Raw genomic sequence first — 26,327 nt, forward strand, 5'->3', positions numbered from 1 at the left:
AGTATAGCCATGCAACTGTAACTGCATACCCAGCGCAATGACTATACCCCATTGCACTCCAATTAAGAATAAGTATGTTTAATTAAAGTATTAAGTTGATCAACAATACCACGCATTGCTAGACCATTTGCCTTTCACGCGTTTATGTTTAGAGAGCATCAACAAACCCTATACATATTTCTCTCTATTCTCTTCTCTTTTTATATTCAGCTAGCACAACGCAAATTAAAATAAAATTATAGTTTAAAAAACTAAAACCTCCCTATTGTAATTGCCATTCGTACTGTCATCAGGTATGTAACTTGAGAATAGAAATCGCTGCATCTTTTAGGCGCATCAATATAACATAGTTACATCCCGAGCTAATAAAAGGAAGGTAAAAAGAACCTTTGCCAGCTTCAGGCATGCGCAAGGCGAAATTTATGTACAAGCAGCGCTGCGCCCAAAGCGAAATTTATGTATGTGCAAGCAGCGCTGCGTTCAAAACAAACAAATACTGTACATCGTGTATTTCGTTTGGCAACTGTTTTTTTTTTACTTCAAAATGCTGCTTGCTGCGATATCGGCACATGATCACCATAGTACACTGAGAAAAAGGATTACTTTCGATAACTAATGATATTTAGTTCCCGAATTTTGACAATATTTGGGAACTGTGACCGAGGATTGGGAGATATTACCATGGGTTGGTAATTATAACTAAATATATTAAAGCTTCTACTATTCATCTAGGTTGTACCAAATCGTTAATTTAGTTGAAGTGATTGGTAAATACTAATAAATATTTTTTTGAAGCATATTTCTACACATTACATCCAACTTAACGTATGGTTCATAAAAGGATGTCATTAAGCTCTGTATTATAAGATTTCTTTCAACACACGGGTTAGTCATAGTTGAACGTATGGTTCATAAAAGGATGTCATTAAGCTCTGTATTATAAGATTTCTTTCAACACACGGGTTAGTCATAGTTGGCAAATCTTAGTTGAGGCAACCACGATTTGGTTTGAGAGCGGAACAGGTTCGTGCTTGTGAGCCACCCTTAAATAATACTCAGCGCTCTCTGAGCACATGCGTGTTTCACATACGAAGAGCGCCAGCTAAGCAATGCACACAGTCTCACTTATTGAATCGTTTGAATGCGCTAGGATGCCGACCATTGCATAAAAACGATTCAATAAATGAGACTGGGTAGAAATCATTGCTCCGCTCCCGCTGTTCGTATATGGGTGAAACACAAGAATGATAGAATACAAGATTGCGCCAATTGAGCTGAGAGCAACTGTCCGTGATGTCAAAATATACCAGAATGAGAGAGAAAGATGAACTCGACAAGAAAAAGAAGACGCATCGAACAAAAGGCAGTATTGCCAAGTTTTGAATTTGAAAAAGCACAAAATTTTTATTGGTGTATTTTATAGACTTTATATGAATATATAATTTTATTGTAAGGATGCCGATTCAAATTAATAAAAATCAATGTTTCTTGCACAACGGTCGATTTCTTCTGGCATGATTGAAGGTGCTGCACATATTTCGTTGTCGCTTATGATTGTCACTGTGCCATGATTTTGTTTAAAGTTTTGTAAAATTGCTTAGCACAATTACGATTGCTATAAATTCTGCTCCCATTTTCGAAAGTTTTTTTAATTTAAAGTCTTCAAACTAAAAACAAAAGCACCAAACACAAAACTCAAAAATTTTCGCGTTTTTAATACCCACTAAATTTGGTGCGAAAAGCATCAAGTTGGCAACAGTGAATGTAAACAAAAGTATATTATGACGTCAGCGATTGGGTGGATGCTGTCAAATCGACGAAGAGAGGGTTAGCGGTATGCGAATGGCGCGACCTTTATTTTCTGGATCGTGGGTGAAACATGCGTGTGGTCACAGAGCGCTCAGTAAGCTATGACATGTCGATCACTGCGCTAGGTAGAGAAAGAAAAGTGTGTGCTATGACATGCCAATACTTGTTTGTCCCGGTTTCAGTTTTGCCATCGCCGCGAGTTGTTTCGGTGTGCGCATAGTTATTTAAAAATATAAGGTTTAATGACAACCGGGGTTTCTCAGTAGATATATAATTCATGTGAATTATAACTTGAAAGTATCTATTTAGCCAAGGAAAAAGCAAAGCAGTATACCTAAACCAGCACTTCCAGCAGATATTGACCTGGGTTTTCGCACGACTATTCCTGTTTCATCGTTTCTTTTTAGGAAATTCTTTTCACCATATACATATGTATTATTTACACTAGTACCTATTTATGTAAATACGTATGTATTTTGTATGCTTAATATATGCAAATAAAAGATGAAAGTAAACACAACAACCATCGAGTAAATTTTTATTTGTGGCAAACGGAAACTTTTTTTCGATTAATAAACGGTTAGCTGATTCACGTCTACAGCAAGTTCACAAAATTAATTGAAAACTTGTATCAATCAAAGCATTGTTTATATTTGCTCAACAATGATTTTATTCAACTAACAATATTGTTCAGATAGTCGTTGTCAAGATAGTCGTTTTGTAATTATTAACAAATATACATTTGTCCCAACTAGAAGTCTCAAGTAAATTGCAGACTTTCGTGAACTAGATATTTATTTCGCCATATCCAACTATGCCACTTGGTCACTATAACCAAATCTTGGTAATTATAACTAAACCTTTTTCTGAGTGTATGCTCACTATAAGCTTCTTGGTGTGGCATACATACATGGATCTTCTTTTCCTTTATTTCATAAAGATGAAGTTCGTGAAAAAAGGTTGCCGCTACGCAACAGAAACCTTATTTTAAATCGCTGTAGTAGCATACAGAATAAATAGCCAAGAACACAAGATTGCACCTATCGAGCTGAGAGCAACTGGCCGTGACGTCAACAAATACCAGTATAAAAGCGCAGTTACCCACGGACGTAAAAACGGAGAACGTGTCAGCTGACACGATCTATCTTATGGGATCTGCGTGTTAACAAAAACTCACCACCGCATGACCGTGACGTACACGTTGCTTCTCTCTCTACGTACTTCTACGCTACGCTACGTACACGTTCGTGGGTAACCGCGCTCTAAGAGAGCAAGACGAACTCGACAAGAAAAAGAGGAAGCTTCGAACAAAAGGCAGTATTGCCAAGTTTTGAATTTGAAAAAGCACAACATTTTTATTGGTTTATTTTATGGACTTTATATGCATACATAATTTTATTGTAAGGATGCCGATTCAAATTAATAAAAATCCATGTTTCACGCACGACTGTCGACTTCTTCTGGCATGATTGAAGATGCTGACACATATTTTGTTGTCGCTTATGATTGTCACTATGCCATGATCTTTTTTTAATTTTTTGATCTTTTGGTGTCTTCAAACTAAAAACAAAAGCACCAAAACTCAAAAGTTTGCGTTTTGAATACCTACTAAATTTGGTGAGAAAATCATCAAGTTGGCAACAGTGTATGTCAACAAAAGTATTTATGACGTCAGCGATTGGGTGGATGCCGTCCCCGAATGGCGCGACCTTTATTTTCTGGATCGTGATAAATAACAGCAAAAAATATCTGTTTCGCTTCATGGAAATTCGGCACAAAGCAAAACTCAACTTCAACAAATCAACATTCAATCAATTGCGTTAGACTTGAATACATGCATACATACATATGTGTATAACTATGTTCAAATTAGAATTTATATGGTCAGCCCTTTTTTTATGGGAATCCTGCTTCTGTCTAGCCCAATTCCATTTTTCCAACGCTGTAGTCGCATGCACAAACAACAGCAAATCAATGATGTACATATCGCACACCGTCTTCTAAAGAGTCACAGCACAAAATAATGCGTTTGTCGGAATATGCGAAAAACTATTTCTTAGCACATGATAATCATATGGGCAAGGGCGACTTTACCTTAGGTTAGTTTTTAACAAATTATAACAAGAATGCTCCAGCTTTTGCTGAAGGGTAAATAAAAGCTCTGTATACATTTGTAGCGTATAACCTCAAAAATTCCAAATTTTGAGTTGTGACTCTTTTGAAGACGGTGTGCGATATGTATGTCTATTTGTTGGGCTTCATGAGAATTCGGTCGTCCCTCGGCAGGCAATGGCAAACCTCCGAAAAAAAACTTCTCATAAAAATACAATCGCCGTTCAGTCGGCGTAAAACTGTAGGTCCCTCCGCTTTGTGTGACAACATCAAGGCGCACGACACAAGTTGGAGGAGAAGCTCGGCCAAACACTAACATATGTGTAAGCGCCAATCTATATATATATAACGGCCGTAAGGGCCAAATTCACAGTGCTGTACTGAAAATTTATAGTTAACTGTCGATTCTGAATTAACTATGTACTGTGAATTTGGCCTTAAGTGTTAAGAACTCAACAAGCGAATTTCAAATTTGTTCTACGCCACAGATATGGTAAGTAAAAGTTAAAAAGCAGTATTTAAATTGATTAGCACGTTACCTTTTTTAATATGCTTAAATTTAAACAAACATCTTTAGAGTGTAGTTAACTCGGTAAAGATTTGTTTGTGTATTTCACTGACGAGCTGACGGTAATCTATAGCAAATTCTGTTTGATTTGGAGGGAACATCAATCGAGTTTTTTCGGAATTATCCTGAATTTTACAATTTGGCAATAATTGCCAATTGATCATTAGTAAAATAAGTCTTCTTGATTTCAATGAACTTCATTTTACCTAAAGTATCGGACGACATGCTACGGATGGGTGTGAATTGGTATCACTGATCGATGCTGAGTGGCAATGATACCGAACTGATATGGCACTGATTTGTGAAGATTGATCTTAACTTTTATTATTATTACCAATCGATTACAACGCATTATATGTACATACATACGTACTAGGGTTACAATGGCCGGCCAGATGAATTATGGATACTAATAAAGGTAAAATTCTTCCCCTGAAGAGGTTTTCCCATTTGAGTTTCAATACAGTTTCTCCTTAACTTTGATGCAAAATTACTCACGTGGCGTCGCGAAGCACGCCGGGTATTTGCTAGTGTATTAGTAAAGAGTAAAATAGAAAACAAGCCACTCCAAAGCTTTAACATCTTTCTGGTGTTAAAAGCAATTGAAAGTATAAGCAGTGAGAAATCAATCAACATTTCATTTACACGCGATGGAGATCTACTAATCTTAACGAAAAATGTTTCACAAAGCAATCGATTTTTAAAATTTGCCGAACATATGTATATCCAATTAGTTCAATGTTGCACCCAACACTCAACACAATAAAATGTGTAATTTTTGCTCCTTCACTAAAGAACCTCTCAATAGAAGAAATCGTCGAAGGCCTTCGAGACCAATCTGTGGTAGAAGTGAAAAAAATTACAAAATTTGTTGACGGCACAATAGTAAACACCTCTCTACACATCATCTTTCAACCTCTACGATTTGCCAAACGAAATAAAAATTGGCTTTCTTAACTTCAGAACCGACCCCTACATTCGCTCGCCCATAATAATAATAATAATAGATTGGTGCTTACACATATGTTAGTGTTTGGCCGAGCTTCTCCTCCGATTTGTGGCGTGCGCCTTGATGTTGTCACACAGAGCGGAGGGACCTACCTTTTTACGCCGACTCCGAACGGCGATTGTATTTTTATAAGAAGCTGTTTTTCATGGCAGAAATACACTCGGAGGTTTGCAATTACCTGCCGAGGGACGAACGCTGTTAGGAAAAAACCTTTTTTCTATATTTTTGCGATGTTTCTTTGACCAGGATTTGAACCCAGGCGTTGCGGAGTGGAAGCGCGCACTGCTTACCACTACACCACAGCGGCCGACATATAGTGTAAAAATGCTTTAAACTTGGACACACACAAAAATATTGCAAAAATTATGAATGACAGAAATGGGAAATATGCGCCATGTGAAATAATACAATGTGTTAATTGTCAACATGAACATAACGCTCTTCACAAAGAATGTCCCAGTGTCAAAAAAAGGCGCAAAATTGTTAAAGTAAAAATTATTAGGAAATGCACATATACCGAGGCAACTAAAATCACAAAAGAACAAAATAATACGACTGTCAATATCCCCAAAGAGACTCTAAAGGAAGCAATAGAGAAAAGAAATAAACGAGTTGATTTAATAAGGAAATACAAAACGCAATAAGTAATTAAAAAACTATCCACAACCACATCACAAACAAATACATTGCTACAAAAATCAGGCAACTCAAACAAACAAAATAAATAACAACGCACCTACTACAAATACCTTTAACTTCCCCAACCCGAACCTCTCTCCTGCACCAAACCACTCTCAGACTTTGCCAAGACCCGTCAACGATGAAGAAACGACGATAGAAAACTAGTCAATTTTTCTCTTTCCGATATACTGGATATATCGGTGTAAGAGTCAGCATATGTAATAAATAGTTTATGGTCCTACGTATTCTTCAATGGAATATGAATGGTTACCAAAATAATTTACATGAACTCCAGCTATTATTCATCGCAATAATCCAGATATCATTGCTATTCAGAAAACCCACCTAAAATCTGACTCAATCTACTTGAACAACTATAATGAAATTTTAATTAACACTAATTCAACACTCTTAAAAGGAAGAACTTGAATATATATTAAAAAAACGATACAACACACCTTTTTCAAATTAAACAAAATCGTTGTAAGCCATCCAACTTTAAATCATTGCATTTATGCCGATGATCTCTATATCAATGTTAATCATGAAAATCCGCATTCAACTCAAATTCATTTAAATTCCTTCTTTTCAAAAATTATGTAATGGTGCAGCACCACGGGGCAAAGTTATCCATATCAAAAACTAAAGCACTACATGTTTGCAGGAGCTGCAGGAACTGCACACCAATGGATATACTGATGGACTCAAAGCAAGTTGAATATGTATCCGACCTAAAAGTCCTAGGGATTATATTTAACAACCGTAATAAAGATGCGCTAACCAGCAGACTAAATTTCATTAAGTGTATATGTAGTTATCACAGTAATGCCCATCCAAATGTAACAATAAATACATATAATAAAATAAATTCTTATTTCAAAAATTTATACGGACTTGCTGTATACGGACACACATCTAACTCAAACTTACGAAAAATCGAAGCGATTTATAATGCTGCCGGACGCTATGGTCTTGGAGCTTTCCGGACGACACCAGTGAAGATCTTACAGGCTGAAACCGGAATGGGTACCCTGAGGGATGGAATTTGTATAAATACAGCTAAACTAGCAACAAAGCTCCTAATGCCTACAGAGCAACAACTTCTTCCCTACAAAACAGACAAGACACCGCATCGAATACAAAGCCATCGGCGAAAGAAGCTATTGTCAGCTCTCGATAGAATATCCTATAGTATTCACCATTTGAATTTGGATCTAAAACCAAAAAGCAAGTTCTTACCGTACCGACCACCATGGTTATTTCAACAAAGCAGCATTATTTCCACACTTGTGCAACTACCCAAACAATCCACATGCCACAATGCCTACACAACACGCTTCTACGAAACAGTAGAGCCGTATCAGGCATCTGGACGGTCCCTTCATTACACTGACGGGTCCAAATCCGAGGCAGGAGTGGACTATGCAATTGTGAACCACAACTACGGAATAATAAAACTCGCTCAACTCGATGAAAATTGTTCAATATTTACGGCTGAGGCCGAATCACTACTTGACCCAGTCAAATGGTTTAAAGCGATTAAAGGCAAACATTAGGGCGGGTCGAAAATCTAATTTTTCTCAAATCTTAGGGTAATATTGAAAATATATTGTATCATGAAGTCAACAACAAGCCTGCAAAATATTAGTATTTTATTTTAATTGTAAGAGCCCGCGCATCGACCGCCAAGTGACCCACAGCACACTAGCCGAATAAAACCAATTCTTGATAAAAACTCTGGGTTCAGCAAAAAGGTTTGGTGCATATAATTAGAAAATGAATTCATTAACGCAAATGATAAAGTCAAATATCATTTCACGCAGCCCTTTAACTTATCGTTAATATCAAAGTTACCTTTTTAATATTAAATAAAATATTTGTTTTTGTTATTTTATTGGCCTTTATAACATTTATATTCAAAAATTTATATTGAGCTCAAGGCCGTTTTAAATGAAAATTTTTATTGTGGAAAAGCCACAATTATTTGAAAAAATGGTAGAAGTATATCTATTTCGGAAATCACCACATTTCCTCATCAGACTTCTTTCAGTAGGATTCGAACCGACGATCCCACTGACTCAGCCAGTTGCCTATGCACCGAGCTCAATATAAATTGTTGAATATAATTGTTATAAAGGCCAAAAAAATAACAAAAACTAATAACTTAAGGACGAGCACACCTAAAAGTTAAACATTCTAAAAATAGAATTATTAGCAAAAAACCAACAATACCAACAACCACATGATCAAGTGAATTGCAGCGGAATAGCTGCGCTTGATTGTGTTGGCATAATAAAAATGAAAATAGTGGAAAAAAGCAAACGATAATTTGCAAGGCGTACTTAGCACGGTGCATAGGCAACTGGCTGAGTCAGTGGGATCGTCGGTTCGAATCCTACTGAAAGAAGTCTGATGAGGAAATGTGGTGATTTCCGAAATAGCTATCACTTCTACCATTTTTAACCGACTTCCAAAAACGGAGGAGGTTATTAGTTCGTCGGAATATTTTTTTTTTTTTTTTTTTTTTTTTATGTATGTTACCGCATAACTTTGGACTACGTCAACCGATTTCGATAATTCTCGGAAAGGTAGTGCCTCAGAGGTGGTCCCATACTAATCTGGTTGAGATCCGATCAGTAGATCATGAGATATATATATATATATTTTTTTTTATATGGGAGTTGAAGTCGTTTTTTTTTGCTAAAAATTACTTGTTTCAAATTATTGATGCTTTTCCACAATAAAAATTTTCATTTAAAACGGCCTCGAGCTCAATATAAATTGTTGAAAATAATTAAATAAAATATTTAATGTTCTCTTGATAATTGAACTGGCCTATAGTCAAAAGATGCAAAGAACAGCATTAATATTGCCGGCGTGCATTTAGGTCCATGGTTCCAAATATTATAATATTTTTTTTATATTCGCTATAGTTCGCGAATTTTTGTAAACTTAGGAACAATTTCCGTAGCTCTAATAGAAAAGCCATGGTTTTCCATAATCGTGGAAAAATTTTGTTTATGAAAATGAGTATGGAAACACTGAACAGGCACAACTTCTAGAAACACTAATTAGTTTACTTATGTTTATGCATACAATATAAAAATTGCAAATATAGGAAGACAACAAAAAATTTTGTTCAACATTTTTTTTTATTTTAAAATAATTTGTTTATAATCTGAACGATTTTCATCATATTATTATCATAAGTCAGTAACAGTAGTCTCGCCTTCAATTTGGTAATTATTGCGTACCAATCTAGTAACATTTATCAAAGTTATATCGAACAACTTTTTTTTCTAAAAAAAAATTCTCTTCAATTGTACAAATAACTTACAGAAAAGAGCTGGGTGCAAAGCAATATCATACAATTGGAGAGTCCTCAAAAGGATTTCCCAGCATATGTTAAGGACTACCTACAGTCACTTTTTCACATAATGGAATTAACTAAAATGTTTATGTATATTAAACACTTATTGCTCGTCCCCTACTTTCATATAACGGCAAATTCAGAATCCGCAAAAAATGTGCTTTTTCGGTGAACAATGAAACCATTCCGCACCAATTTTCAAGACTGTATAAATGGACTTAAAACGGGCGTTCACACCCTAATTGTATCATGTTAATGTATGTAAATACTTACATATATGCTTGAAACTACTATTAACTTATCAAACGATTCCTAATCCTTGACAATACATGTTTGACTTCATTCACCACGATCTTGAAAACTGACCAAATCAGCGCGACCAAGTCCAGGGTCATTAAGATCCGAAAACATTAAAACGTTTGAGATAAATCTCGTCTCACTTTTTTGTATTTTTCACTTGGTTGCTGAAGTAATGAAGAATTGAAAATGCATAAGGGAAAATTATAGTTTTTGTAAGTTTTATCTTAATATCTTAAGAACTTGTAGACTTATTGAAAAATGATAAATGAACGTGAGGTACTAAATTTAATAACCCTTAACTTGATATATCGTTCTGTTTATAACAATTAGCGCATTCCATAGATATTAGAAGCCAAAATTTCATTTTCAAAATTCATACATTTTGATTCAACAGCGCGGGCTAAAGATAAGTTTTAAATTAACCTTTCGTGGCCAATAACAATTGGCTTAGACCTTAGACATCCTAATATTACTATTACAATACGGTGAAATGCCTTTTATTTTCCCCCATACAAAATCGACCCAGCCTAGCAAACATATTGTATGTTCGAACCAGGGATGCCAACTCGTGGGGAATTCCACGATTTACGGGGAATTTCAGTTTGCGTGGGGAATCGGGGAATGGACCGTTTTCTGTGGGGAATTTCAGCTCGTTCAATTCTAGTATAATAAAGTTTCAAATATCCAAAAATGGTCTTTGATTTAAATGAAAATTTTTGGACTCTGGAAATCTTTCTAGAAAATCGAGTTAAAAAGCTCGAAATTTTTACTAAAGTTTGTTGAATTTTTTTCAAATATCGCACAAAGTTTAAAATCTACATTTATACGGTAGTTGTTAAGGAATAACTATATTTAAAAAAAAAATATAAACATATTTTATTATTTATTTGTTATCTTCATAAAAGTATGGTTTGGTTTCTGAATTCCATTTAAAAAGAAAATAAACAGAAAGACCAGAAATATATCAAAATACATTAATTTTTTGTGTGTGTTTTTTTTATCTATAAGTGGGGAATTTTACTAAATTTCGGGCAAGATCGGGGAATTCTCAAAAATGAGTTGACTACCCTGGTTCGGACTTACAATCCAGCATCAAGGCCGTTATGATTATTTCCCATAAAATGACACTATATGCGAGATCAGAGACCTTGTGATTCACCATAAGAATAAAATAAAGTTAATGTGGACATGTAGGAATTGAAGGGAACACCTCTGCTGATGAAGCTGCAAAGTTCAGTACTATAGCCCCATTAATAAAGAAAGCTGCCCAACATAAAAACGACCTCCTGAGGACCATCACTCGCTATTACAGCCAAAAACATTTTCATAGTCGGAACAATTTTCATCACCACTATAAGGAAGCCAATCCATCCGGACAAGCGCCCACCTATCCGTCCACCATCTCCTAAGAAAACCTACATAAATACATATGTTTCCGTACAGGACACACGCGCTCAACACACTCCCACATATTTACCACTTCCGATCCACCAATATGTCCAGTATGTCATTTAACCGAACTCTCAATCCAACACCTTACAGTAGAATGTAATATAATCAAAAGCATATGTGATAACTACAGTAGTACAATCTTACAATTAATTTCTAACGTACCAGAAATAAATATATCGAATTTTATAGAAATCCTAAGATTATGTAAAATATACTAGGATATATAGTCAAACAATGGTATTCACATAAGTTAATACTGATTACCGTTATTTTAACTAAAGCCACTTTGTGAGTAATTCCTCAGGATCAAGGATTTTTATTTTGAGGAATTTTTAAGGAAGTTTCTCTCGATATATTTGCAGATAACAAATGCAACCATGTTTTACACAAGAGAGTTGTTAAATCGCTCTACAAATTTTTGAACATAAAACTTTCCGAAGTTTTATAAAGAGCGAAATACACCTCACAAGCGGCTTGTCAAACATTCTTTAAACCTACTTTTCTCATTACGCCATACACTATGCAAACATGACTCGTTCCAGCGAAGAATTTTAGTTTTTTTCCGGTTCATAATGTAAAAGGGTTTGGTCTTCTTCGATTTTTCTCTCTTGCGTCCTCATTCGGTAAAAATTCCGTTGCGAATGAGGCAATTTTATCATACACGACGAGCGCGGTTTGGTCAAAGGTCAACATGGCGGTCAGAAAATCAAAAAATTTAGATTTTTTATCACATTTCCCTCAAATGGCTTGTCAAACCTTCAAAAACCCCCATACACAACAAATAGCTTTAAGCAAAGGGGTATTGATATTTCGCTTGGTTTGTCAAGCTGCGTGTGTGGTAGGGATGTTCATTTTTTCGATTTTTACGATCCCGGGATTTTCGGGATGCCGTTGGTTTAATCCCGGGATCCCGGGATCAGTCCCGGTATTTATTTATTTTTTTTGTTCAACGACTTAACATGCAAAAATCGCATCCATATGGTTTGAGAAGTTCTCCTACCATATAAAAAATAATAAGTAAATGGGTTTAGAACATACTTTTTTATTTAAAGTGAAAATTATTTCATAAGTAACAAAACGAAAGACAATAATTAAATTTATATGCATTTAATAATACTTTAGCGTGTACTTATCTGATAAAGTAGTTTAAGGTATGTCGAAAAAAGTTCGATGCATAAAAAAAAGTCAAAAAATTATTGCAAGAAGTCCATAATACTAGTGGCAGAAATAAAAGAAGCGCCTTAATTCAACCAGTTTTGTCTATATTCCTTTTGTTTATTCAAAGTTTAAATTTTTTATTAAAGTTTACCTCTTATTACACATAATAAGCTGCATATAAATGGGTATTTCTCTGACGTCATGATTTCTTTGAAAATACTATAATTGCAAAGATATGATTAATTCCAAAATTTATTTAAAAAATTCAATGCAATGTAAAACAAAAATATGGGTACCAAATGAAATAATTATTTTTGGGTTCACAAGGGCGAATAGGAATTGAAAATGCCCCTTACTCAATTTTTTAAGCTTATAAAGTGAATCCTTAACATATAATTTTTTCAAAAATAAGAATTGCAAAATTTCAAGGATATTCAAGGATAAAATTATAAAAGGGTAATTTCAATACATATCTACCCGTCCCATACGCACCAAAAAATTTTATGTATTTTAACTCTACAGAATGTTCCCTTTCATTTGATACCCATACTGGTTTTTTAAGTATCATATCTTTCAAATTTCTTTTAAAAAATACTGACGTCAGAGAGAAAAATTAAGAACGCAATTTTACTATATTTTACCCTTGGGTTGGCGAATATATTGATTTTTTTTCTGTGCAAAATTGCCTGCCGCAAGGTATTATATGTATGTTCTATACTATCTATACTTCTATACTATCTATACTCTATACTAATTATATAAAGAGAAGTCCCTTTTTTTTGTAACAGGTAATCTCGCGAACGGCTGGTCCGATTTTCATGAAATTTTGTATACAATTAGCTTTCGGTAACCACCATGTTTTAGGCTAAAAAATTTTACTTTTTTCGGGTAGGTGGACCGGTCGGTCTATGAAAAAATCTTATTATAGTCCGATTTGCTTAAAATTTAGTACGTAAGTAGCTTTTTAGCATATATTAGCATACATGACCCATTTTTTCCGGGAAGTGGTCCAGGCACCGATCTATTCCAAAAAATCCCATTTATGGTCCGATTTGCTTAAAATTCGGTACGTAAGTAGTTTTTTAGCATATATTAGGATATAATGTCCATTTTTTCCGAGAAGTGGACCAGGGACTGATCTATTCGAAAAAATCGTATTTACGGTCCGATTTGCTTAAAATTCGGTACGTAGGTAGCCTTTTAGCATATATTAGCATATATGATCCATTTTGTCCGAGAAGTGGACCAAGGACCGATCTGTTCGAAGAAATCGTATTTATGGTCCGATTTGCTTAAAATTCGGTACATAGGTAGTTTTTTTTTCTGGATAAGCTTATAGATTCCTGTTTTCCAATTTTCATGCAATTTCGAATATAAATAGCTTTAAGTAACGACCATATCAAGGGGCGAATTCGTCAGTATGCAAGATTTTTTTGCGCCAATCAGAAACAACGGATACTGTCAAAATATAATTATAATATATAATATATCTCAACTAATTTATATTTAGAAAGCCATTTGTTAGTTTTCGGAAGGCTCGAGAGCGGCTGAACCGATTTTTTTGAAACTGCCACCTGCCGCACGTGTCCCAAGGATGGTTTTAGGCTGAAAAAATCGATATGTAAAGGGGGCGTGGCACTTCCCATACAAACCGAATTTCTCATGCTACATATCTCTGAAAGTGTGCATGGTAGAGTTTTGAAAATTGGTATGGAGATATACGAAATCAATCGCATACCCTTGGAGAAAAATTTTAGCTATTGTAAAAAGGGGTGTGACATCTCCCATACAAACCGATTTTTTCATACTGCTTATCTCTGGAAATTTTTTGGTAGAGTTCTAGAGTTTTGTATGGAGATGTACGAAATAAATCGCATACTCTTGGAGAAAAATTGGAGCTATTGGAAAAGGGGGCGTGGCATCTTCTATAAAAACCGAATTTTTCATACTGGCTATCTTTGGAAGTGTTCATGGTAGAGTTCTGGAACTTGGTATGGAGTTATACGAAATCAATCGCATACTCATGAAGAAAGAGGGCAGCTGTTAGAAAGGGGGCGTGGCTCCTCCCATATAATTCGAATTTTTATACTGCATATCTCTGAAAGTATTCATGGTACAGTACTGGAACTTCGTATGGAGATATGTATTTAGTTGAAATCAAGCCCATACTCATGGAGAAAATTTGGGCTATTTGAAAAGGGGTGTGAGGCCTACATACCTACCGACCTTTAGCTATCTTTGAATGAATTTTTTTATTCTTCTGTAGGTGTGTTTGTGAGTGAAATCCTCCTAAATGGTTGTACGGATTTTAACGAAACTTTTTGTGTATTTGAGTGGGTCTCTGGATGGTTTAGTTTCACAATTTAATCCGACAGTTGGCGCTGTAGTTGAGTTATTACTAAAAATCTTATTTATGATCCGATTTGGCTAATGTTTTAAATATGTATGCAATACTATTGCAAAAACGTGCTGCCAAGTGGTGCTGAAGTCGAGCTATTACTAAAAATAGCCAAGTGAGAAAAGGGGCCGTGAAGGTCAGATTAAATCGATCTGTTGCACCATTGAGTGTATCGACGATCCTGCGTTGCAATTGGCCCAATGGATGTGATTTTCCAATATTATTATTCGTTCAAACTTTTAAGGTATTTCGTCTGAAATAAGTATATGTATATTGCATTTCTGTAGAACAATGATTCGCACCCATTTTGAAATTGCCACCTACTATACCGTAAAGTTTCTAGGACATTCACTATAGAACCGGTTCATTGTTGCCGCCAGGGAGTGAAGAGGAAAAAATTTATTTCGCTTTGCGAATAACCGTGCTATGAAATGCCGCAAAACTGGAGAATTAACACTGGATATAACACTTTCCTAAAGTTATTTAAAGCGGCAAATGACCACCAAACCTTAATCTTAGCAGACAAATGTGCCAATGAAAATCGTAAACGTGAATTGTTCGTGAAAATGTTGGACCAAAAAGTTTCAATAAAATATATAAAAATTTTGGGCGGGACGAAGTTCGCCGGGTCTGCTAGTATTAAATAAACAAAACAAAAATACAGCCAAAACTGGTCAGCATAAAGCGTTTCTATTATTGCCACCAGTGTAAATTACAAATCTCGAAAATCCTGGGATCTAGGCAAATAATCCCGGATTTTCGGGACTTAAAAAGACCGGGATCCCGGGATCCCGCGATTAACATTCCTAGTGTGTGGTGTTTTCGCTCTTAAGCACATCTGCATTTGCTGGTAAATATTCAAAATGTTATCGATAATTTTTTTCATTCCATCGTTATATTTTCAACTTATTTTGAACTTGCAAAATCTCGAAAACGAATGGAAAGAACACTCATTGTTCAATCATAAGGATATTCATAGTGATTCTTCATTAGATCCAGAAAATTCTAGGAAAAAGTTTTTGAATCAAAAGATTCTTCAGGTTCATATAAGTTTCCAATTAAAACAAGTAAGAAAGTCTCACTTCGGGCGGAGCCGAACATTAAATACCCGGCGCAAGTTTCAAAAAAAATGTATTTCACCTTTCCGAAAACTACCGCTTCATGGTAAGCATGGATGGTTTTACCCATATTTTAAACTTCTTCAATAGAGCGTTCAGTTAGAAATAATGAGATAAACTTACATATATAGTCACATGTGGGCGGTATCACGCCCATTTTCTAAAATTCCAAAAATTGTTACTTATTTTCAATGGATTGTTGTAAGTATCAATTTTGAGTAAATTAGCGTCCTTAAATTTTGAAATATAGAAGTTTCAAGCATTTCTGAAATTTACCGTTATATTAAAAGTGTCCGTAATTTTAGTCCGATTTCAATAATTTTCAACGCTTTGCTTTTATGTGGCAAGCACAATGACCATACCGAGATTGGTATATATTGGTCGAGCGGTTACCAAGATGCATATAAGTGATCATAAGTGGGCGGTGCCACCGCCCATTTTCTAAAATTTGCTAAAGAATTATTGCAAACATCAATTTTGAATAAATGTGCTTCGGTATTTACTGATTCATCGAAGTTTTCGTATTTGTCTAAATTACCGTTATATGGGATGTGGGCGTGATTATTGTCTGATTTGAAAATTTTTCAGCCGTTTGGTATGTTTTGTCAAGACCAACAACTGTACCAAGTTTGGAAGAAATTGTCCGATTTGGCCCATTTTCAATACCATCCGTCCTACGCCCGAAAGAAGTGCACGTACAAAGTTTCGTTAAGATATCTCAATTTTTCTGAAGTTATCGTGTGCATAGACGGACGGACGGACGGACAGTCACCGCTTAATCAATCTCTCTCTTCATTCTGATCATTTATGTATACATTTGTCTATATCTATTTCGATTCGTTTTGCCTGTTACAAACAACCGTTATGTGAACAAAATTATAATACCCTTGTGCACAAGTGCGCTCGGGTATAAATATTATATCTGCGTTACTAATATAGCCCTTTTTTAATGCTTCAGTAGAACGTATATTTAGTAATTTAAAAATGTGACTTGAGGACCAGATTGAGCACTGATATATTTGCAGAAGTATTATATACAAACCAAGGCATAAACAAATAAGAACAGCGCTGTCTTCGGCTATGCCGAAGGCTTCATACCTTTCATGAGCATCTGAAAATTTTACGTTAACAGATTACTGCATTTGAATAAATTTATATATTCACAGCAGGCATAGATAGAGGAGATACATATATAAAATCGGAGGTATGGAAGATATACCTTATATAGCACTAATCTAAGTGATTTTCACTGCTGTGGGATCGGTACGTAAACCGGGTTTAGCTTCCTACATAAAGAAGATACATATATCGCAAAAACTAGTATCTGAACAATCAGTGGTAAAAGAGATTAAGATTATACAGCATAGATTTTGACGATTTTCTCAGTAGACTTTGTATTATTATTTAAAAAATAGCTTACGAAATTTATCGGTTGTATCAATCTGTTGTATGGGGGCAATAACAGGTTATAGTGACCCGATCTTTGTTAATTTTACTGTAAACTTTCTGTTGATAATGAGTGAAAATAGTGCGAAATTTCATGTTTCTAGCTGCATAGTTATAACAAAAAATCGCATATCTGAACAAGCACTTGTATGGGAGCTATATGTAAAAGTGACCCGATCTTTGTTATTTAACTGTAAGTATTCTGTTAATAACGAGTGAAAACGGTGCGAATTTTATGTTCCTAGCTGCATAAACGAAGAAGTTATGGCAAAAAATCTCATATCTGAACAAACAGTTGTATGTTGGATACAGGTGGTAGCGACCCGATATTCGCCATTTTCACTGAAAGTATAATTTTGGTAATAAGTGACAACGTGCAAAATTTCAAGTGTCTAGCTACCTAAATGGAGGAGTTATAACGAAAAATCTTATATCTGAACAATCACTTGTATGAGAGCTATAGGTTATAGTGACCCGATCTTTGTAATTTGCACTCTAAGTTTTCTGTTGATAATGGGTGGAAGTATTGCAAAATTTCATGTTCCTAGAAGTTGGAGAAGTTATAACGAAAAATCTCATATCTGAACAATCAGTTGTATGGGAGCTATATGTTATAGTGGTCCGATTCTTCCGGTTCCGACAAATGATTAATACATTATAAAAATACACCCACCTACCAAATTTGATTCGGATATCTCGAAAACTGAGAGACTAGATTGCATACAAACAGATGGACAGACAGACAGACGGACATGGCTAAATCGACTCAGCTCGCCGTTCTGATCATTTAAGTATACATTTTAATGGGTCTATCTCTTCTTATTCTGGTACTTACAAACATCAGACCAAAGTTGTAATACCATTTCATGGTCTTGAAAGGTATAAAAATAAAAATGTTTGAACCGCAAGAACAAATGTACCAATTGAATTAGAGGATGCAATTAATTTTTAGGCTAAGTACCTGTAAATAGTAAATAAGAAAACTTTGAGTAATTTGTTCGGATTTTGAAGGTTTTTCATTTGTTTTGAGGAATTTGGTAATTTTTTGTGGCAACACTGAACTAAAGACAAATTACATGTGCATAGGCTGAAGACCGTAGTTGTTAGTGCCTAGTTTGTTTAAAATTCTTGTATGATTTATTATACAATAAACATATCAATAATAATAATTATTATTATTGTAATATATAATAATAATAACAATAATAACATTTTAGCGCCTACATTTTTATTATTCTTCCCCTCCAATTTGTGGTGCGCGTCTGGATGTGGTTACCGAACCGCTGTTAGAAAAAACCTTTTCAATTTAGATGTACCTCGGACCAGTGATCGAAACCAGGTCCGCACCTCTAACCACAGCGGTCATAATATGAATGGATTTGTTCAAAGATAGTTTCCTTAACTTTGAAGATATTAATGTGTGTATTTTATTTTTTTAGAAGTAAGATTCTTGAACACTGCTATACCGAAAAAGTAGAAAACCAAATCAAATCCCCGTATGTGCGTCAGTAAACAAGCTTTTTTCTATTTTGTAAAAGTATAATTTTGTCGGTTACAACGTTATTTGAAGCGACCATTCATATGTAATAATAATATCCAAATGCGTACCGCATGGAAAAATTGCAAGAAAAAATATGCCGCCTTTCCTTATTATACAAAGTTCAATATGAAAATAACCTTTACGTTCCGGTAATGCAATGTGAAATCGTAGCGAATCGTCTGGCGTCATCCAGTGACGCCTTCTGTCGCTCAACGGACATCGCATGAAGTGTCGAAGTAGTGTCAAATGGTACGTTCACCACAGCACTGGTGCATGAGTACATAATTCCATATATACATATGTGCATGTATTTAGATTTTATCTACCAGTCACTGGTTGGAAAAACCAATTTTCCACGTTTTAAATTAACTTACTAAAATGCAGAGATAAACATAGAGCACTGTAGCTAATTATGCAGTGAGGATACACGCAAAATGTTGCAATTCAATTAAATTAAAAATCGGCTAAAATATGACGTAGCGCAAAGTTAGTGAAAATTTCGTAAATCTACAATGGAATAGGAAGTAAGGTAGAGGAAAAGAAAATCACATTATCTAATATGCAAAAGTGGAAGTAATGAGAAATTTCTGTATATCTTATTCATTCATCCATCCATTCATACAGGAGTAATCGGCTAGCGGTGGAACGGATTTTCCATCTTTATCGGAGCGTATATACTACTTATTACCGTTGCATATACATACTTATGTACGTGTATATGTTTATTCAATAAACAATCAACCTTATACTTGCGTGTGGTATGTACTGTATGATCAATATATGTATACGTAGACGTTCTTCAAAAGTGAATCGAAATGTGTAGTTTTTTATGCGGATTTTTTACATTCCCTTTTTAACACTATTTATGTACAACGCCTACTATACATCGCACGTTTAATAATATACAGAATTATTTCAAAATTTTAATTTTGTGGGAAAACGCAATCAAATAGTATACCGAAAGACAGATGGAAAGAAACATATCTTCGCCATTTTTGGGAACTTTAGTCGTCTGTTATGTGAACATCCTTATCAAGTTTATTAATTATAAATACGGTACAGGACGGTAGGAGGTTTAAAAAAATCCTCATGCTGCAACCCTTGCCGAAGCATTGCCAGCTATCAGTTATTTTTCGAAGACAGCTTAATGAAGGAAAACAAAGTGGAAAGGAATTGAAATCTTCGAGCACTAGCTTATTAATAAACTCGGTTTGCACTATGCAGTTTTTCGCAAATTTCGACGTGGGTTCTGCGCAAAAATACTGTAGACTGCGTAGCCGAAGTGATATGCACAAGAAATGTTGTAAACCTTTGACATGCGGCAACACAGAAAGGAAAATTCTACCTAGTAAGGGTTATAATCCCTAAGCGCGGCCGAAGGCAGAAGCAAGCGCAACAGGTGGTGGACCTAACAAAGTGCATGTTTTCAATAACGTAGAAGAAGCTGTTATTGCATTAACTGGATTGAGAACCAGTTTTTCAAGCATAGAAGAGTTATGGCTTGTGGTTCAACAATTCAACCAAAAGCTGACATTGATGCGTGCATGGTTTCTATGCCCGACAGCTCCGCATACCTTTGTGAATTCATTTTCATAGCGCCCTTTTACTCCGCTGCTATAATTGCAAATATTTTAGAATCCATCATTTTCTTCAAAATATGTAAAATCAAACAACCTTACTAGGTGTTTTTTTAATTCTTTTCCTCTCTGTTTTCCTTCAAACAGCTGTCTTCAAAAAACAACTGATAGCTGGTAATGCTGCACATGTTTCCGCAAGGATTGCGACATGTGGATTTTTCGTTTTTCGTGACATAGCAACGAATCACGAATTATGAAACTTCGGGTTCTAGAATAATGGTGTTAAACTCTTCACATTCGCCCAATATTTAAACTTCTTATTCTTAAATTTTAAATTTTAAATTTTAAATGCATAAGTATTTGCATTTATTAATCTGAACTGAGAGCTTCGCAATATTTTCAGGTATTAAATATATATATGTATATACATTTATATGTATATAAAGACATACGTACATCATATAAGTATGTATATGAGTATGTGTTTGAACTATATAACAAACGAGCACCTCAACAGGTGGACTCACTTTCTTTTAGTAATGTCCACAAGCTAAGACTTAGCCAGTGTCGTTAAGATACGATTTTTCATATTTCTGTTGACTTTCTGTATACATATTTGCATGCGCATATATGTACATATTTACAAAAGCCCGCATGTATATAAGTACATACGTATCAACGTTTTGTATTTCCGCACTTCCCTACAGCTTATTGACCCTTTTAGCTAAAAGCCATACTTCATATAACGGTTTGCTAGCTTTCGTTGTCGTGTGTTTTTGTCCGTTTTTTTCCTAAGAGAAAGTGAAAAATAAATAATGTGGTTAAGCTTGCCGTTGGCAGCTGAGGTGTGATATGACAAAAGGGAATGTCAATGGCAATAACAGCGAACTCAATACAACCCAGTCTTAAATGCTTTAAGCTGCAATTAAGTATGTATAAAAACATACATAGATATTAATGTACATGAATAGAGTGCATTTGGATTTATAAATAAGAATGGCATTTGTATGTGCATGTGTTGTATGTCTAAATTTGTATGAATTGCAATACATAGGTTTACTCATACTCATTGTGTAAACATAGACATATGAATGTATGATACGGTGATTCAGAAAAAAAAAAATTTTCCTCGCATCCATGCTAAAAAGTTTCGTTTAGACACCAAAACAAGTCTCATAAAATATGAGCCCTTAATATTAATATTGAGAATGTCCGCATCACAGTTTTCGATTTCCCATAAGAATAACACAGGAAAAATTGTTTTTTTTTACTTCTGATTTTTATATTTAACGAACGATACGTTGTACTGTACTGTAGAATTAAAACAAAAACTATTTTTCCTGTGTTATTCTTATGGGAAATCGAAAGGTGTTTTTTTTACTTCTGATTTTTATACTTAACGAACGATGAGTTGTACTGTAAAGGTCTTCGAAAGAATGGTGAATTCGACTGACCTCGAATAACTTTTAACCGAGTAGGCTTATTGAAAAATGACTTTTGACCTTTTTTGTAGAGCGTTCAATTCTTTAAGAAAATACTCCAAGACCTTTACATTACAACGTATCATTCGTTAAATATAAACATCAGAAGTAGAAAAAAAAAATTGTTCCTGTATTATTCTTATGGGAAATCGAAAAGTGCGATGCGGACACTCTTAATGTTAATATTAAGTGCTCATATTTTCTGAGACTTATTCTGGCATCTAACGAAACATTTGAGCATGGTTCGGAGGAAAAAAATAAACAAAAAATTCGGAATCACCGTAATGTAGGTACAATGTACATACATACATATATGTGTAAAAGACACCTGGTTTTAGCCTCTTGTGTTTCTTGTTTGACATTAATTAGCTCATTAAATTTATTCTGCCACTTTCCACCACACAACAATGGTGTTGCTGTTATATTTTACCACTTGAATATTTCTTTTTTAACCAATTCATTTTATATCAATCAAACACCAAAATTTTCGTTCATTGTTGTGATTTTTTGATTGATTGACGTGAAATTTTTCTGCACATACATATCTGAGTTCATATCGAAAAGTAGCTCATGTCGAAAGGCGGGCTTTAGTATAATGCGACATTCCCTTTATTCTTTAAACGAGAAGGAATTTTTTGATAAGACTTAATAAGAATATTGACTTGCTAGTATCGGAACTATTTCTTGAACGTTTATTTGCCAAACGGTGTTCAACGGCTTAGCGCCAGTGAGTCATTCGCAATCGTATGCGGCGAATGCTGATTTATACTAAAGCCAGCCTTTCGACATAAGCTCCTTTTCCATACGAACACAGATTTGTAACAGAAGTGTGTGTTTATAACTATTATAAACCCAACTGATTAATGAAATATGGGTCTGTTATTACCAGGGTTCAGATTTTATGGAAATTGCCTTTTTTCTGCTAAAGAGATAGAGTATATCCGATCAAGAATGTCCACGATTTAGCTTTCCCTGTTTCCATATATACACATTTGACGTTGCCTTTTTTGCCTTTTTTAAGATATTTGCCTTTTTTTGCCTTTTCTGCCTTTAAAAAAGTGATTATAGCATTTACAATTTTTTTTTTAAGATTAAAAAATATACACATGCCCATGCGGCTAATAGAAGCGCAGGGACCTCTTGCCAAATTGGTGTTGGAAAAATTCAAAGCCGTTTTCTCAGCTCACGTAGGCTTGGAGATAATAATGGGTGTGGATAAAATTGTAAAGGGCGAGGAAAACGCCCTTATTCCTGATAATATGAACGTTTCAAACGTTCCATATTTAAATTGGGCTCCACTTGTATCAACTTACCTCGTGTGCACATTTAGTACATTCAAGGCTTTTCTTCGCGAAAATCGAATTAAAATGCTTCCAGAAAACTTCAAAATGCAAAATGCTCTATAACTATTCGGATTAAAGTTTTATGAGTTAGAAACTCGAAAGGATAAAATAGTCAAAGATTCCAAGTACAAATTTTTCATATAATGAAACTAGTTCATAGTTTTTCTCTTTTTACTTGTAATATAAACATTTGGTCGGCCGCTGTGGTGTAGTTTAAGCAGTGCGCGCTTCCACTCCGCAGCACCCGGGTTCAAACCCTGGTCAAAGCAACATCGCAAAAAATATAGAAAAAAGGTTTTTTCTTAACAGCGGTCGTCCGTCGGCAGGCAATGGCAAACATCCGAGTGTATTTCTGCCATGAAAAACAGCTTCTCATAAGAACACAATCGCCGTTCGGAGTCGGCGTAAAACTGTAGGTCCCTCCGCTTTGTGTGAAAATATCAAGGCGCCCGCCACAAGTCGGAGGAGAAGCTCGGCCAAACACTAACATATGTGTAAGCGCCAATCTATTATTATTATTATAAAAATTTCTAAAATAAATGTATTTTTTTGATTGTTCTTCGTATTTTCTGTCTTTTTTTTAGTGCCTTTTCCTGTCTTTTTCGCTATTTTGTTTTGCCTTTTTTGCAATACCTAGTGCCTTTTTCGCTATTTTATTTTGCCTTTTCCAGCCTATTTCGTTATTTTATTATGCCTTTTTTTAGGTTTTTAGGTCCTAAAAATCCTTTCCCTGGTTATTACATTTTGTTGTCACTCATTAATTTTAATATGTTCTATCGGTCGCAATTGATTCCGCATGCGCCAACGCTGCAAATCACTTTTATGTCGCATTCATTTGACGCATACATACTTACCTAGCCATTTAGTTATCCCATGCCGCTGATTTTTTGGATTCTATTGTATATATCGTCCGTTTCTACATTTTTTGGGAAAACTAATAATACCACTTTTAACAAAAGTTTAAGCGTCACACTATTTGAAAATAAAATGAAAACTTATTGTCGATGCTCGCTAGTATTAGTAGAACCAGGAATATTGAGTAAAAAATGTGTTTATTGTATCCTAGTGGAAGAAAATAAGCATTTTCTCTTACATTCTCCAGAATAACTCTTTTGCAGATACAAGGTTAACGCAGAAATATATACTTGAAACCGAATTTGTATATATACATTATAGTCCAAAAGAAGTTTTCCAAGTTTAGTAGGGACCGCCTTTCAAAATTGTGCCTCTTGTCGAAAGAGTTGCTGGTAAAAAACTTTACGTTTCTAAGTATAAATTTAGAGGATGCGCATGAAATGTTTATATTTTACTCTAGAAGTATATTGTCCATATGTGATTAACTCACTGAGAGGGTATGCGCTGTGACCAATGGTAACATTTATACCACCTCTGTATACCGAAAGCCATACAGAGCCCCGTGATACAACTCCGGAAGAGTTGTGAGGCATCAAGCGGGATTGTTGAGCATGATTTGGGGTGCCAGCAATTAACTACTTTAGCAGGTTTTGTTCTGCGGCAGTTGAGAAGTGCGTGTGTTTGTTTGCTGCACTTGGTTAATGCGGGCAATGCAATATAAATGCGTGTGGGAGTTCGCTATTCTTTATTTATGCGGGAAATGCATAAGTCGCTTAAACAATACGTTAACCAAACAATTGGTTAAGCAACCATTTCAAATTTGAATTAGCTGAAAAAATATTACCAGCTTCAGTTGTCATGGCAACACTAGCTTTTTATAATCGTCAATATTTTCGTAAGTCTCAAAGGGATTCAGTAGTTGAAGTAAAGTTAACTACAATTTTCACAATTTGTAACAAAAAACTAACTGAAGTTCTTCGCTTAAGTCTTTTGAATATTTTAGACAACAATCGAGAAGCCCAAGCAATATTATAGCAATAACCAAGGTTAAAGACGAAAAATAGCTACTGACAAGGCATTTCTTCACGAAAGCTTAAGAAGCCAAAGAATACGAAAATTTTCATTTACCTCAGACATTTCATACTGTTATACATGCTTTCATTAATATTAATTTTGTACTGATTAACTAGTCGGTTCTAATTTCTCTCTCTGTCTTTTAGGTAAAATATATCTGGACAAGCGGTCGTTTATGTGACTTTAAGGGCTGTGAACGTCCCGACTTGCAGCCCACTAACATCAATGGTTGGTTCTGGACCGCCACTCTCCAAAAGTTGGCTCCCACCTCGGAACGTTCGCAGGGAGATTGGTCGCCCAGTGGTGGCATTGGCCTTCCGCAGCCTGATAACCGTGAATACAAGCAAAATGGTGCTCCGGAAAATTGCTTAGCTCTGCTGAACCAATTCTACAATGATGGTGTAAACTGGCACGATGTCGCCTGCCACCACAAGAAGCCATTTGTGTGTGAGGAGAACGATGCCCTTCTGAAGTATGTGCGCTATACAAACCCTAACCTGCGCATCTAAGGTGCTGTAACCAAATGGATAATGCAGCTATACTAGAAATAGCTGAAGAGAAACCAAAAATGCCTTCTTTCGTTTTAAATTTAATCTATTCATAAGCAGAGATGCTTTCTGGACTGTATTAATATGATCATTGTTTTCTTTCTATTTTTCTCAACTTTAAACTTTCATATACCCTCACTATTTAGTTAAATAATATTTTTTTGTATTAATTTATGATTATAATATACATATACATACCTATAAACAACGAAAATGATGACAAGTAATGTTTATAAATTGTCGATGGACCATGGAAACGACTGGTGCGTATGTGGCCGGCAACTCCAACAGGGCATCAATGTTTAGTTGATTGAAAAACAAAGAAAAAGACAAATGCGTGCGTTTAAATTCATAACACGGTGCTACAAAAAAAAATGAAATACACCCGAAACAAAACCGAGTGTAAGTTATAGGTATGGTCGAGTAAACATTAAAATAGGTCCCGTATAGTTCCTGACCCCTCCATTTTTTTATACAAAAAACAACGT

The 26,327-nt window shown here is 35.0% G+C and overlaps 1 protein-coding gene across 1 annotated transcript in view; it reads left to right on the plus strand.

The window, feature by feature from the left end:
* The window catches only part of LOC118746292, a 62,496-nt gene extending 36,443 nt beyond the window's left edge, over positions 1–26,053 (plus strand). Inside the window, exon 3 of the mRNA XM_036480138.1 lies at positions 25,438–26,053. Within this exon, the coding sequence (XP_036336031.1) occupies positions 25,438–25,800 (363 nt within the window). The 3' untranslated portion in view covers positions 25,801–26,053. The remainder of the gene's footprint in view (positions 1–25,437) is intronic.
* The last annotated feature ends 274 nt before the right edge of the window (positions 26,054–26,327 follow it).

The sequence above is a fragment of the Rhagoletis pomonella genome, unplaced genomic scaffold (genome assembly GCF_013731165.1).
Source record: "Rhagoletis pomonella isolate Grant_MI unplaced genomic scaffold, Rhpom_1.0 Rhpom_scaffold_00001, whole genome shotgun sequence".
Taxonomy (NCBI): Eukaryota; Metazoa; Arthropoda; class Insecta; order Diptera; family Tephritidae; genus Rhagoletis; species Rhagoletis pomonella.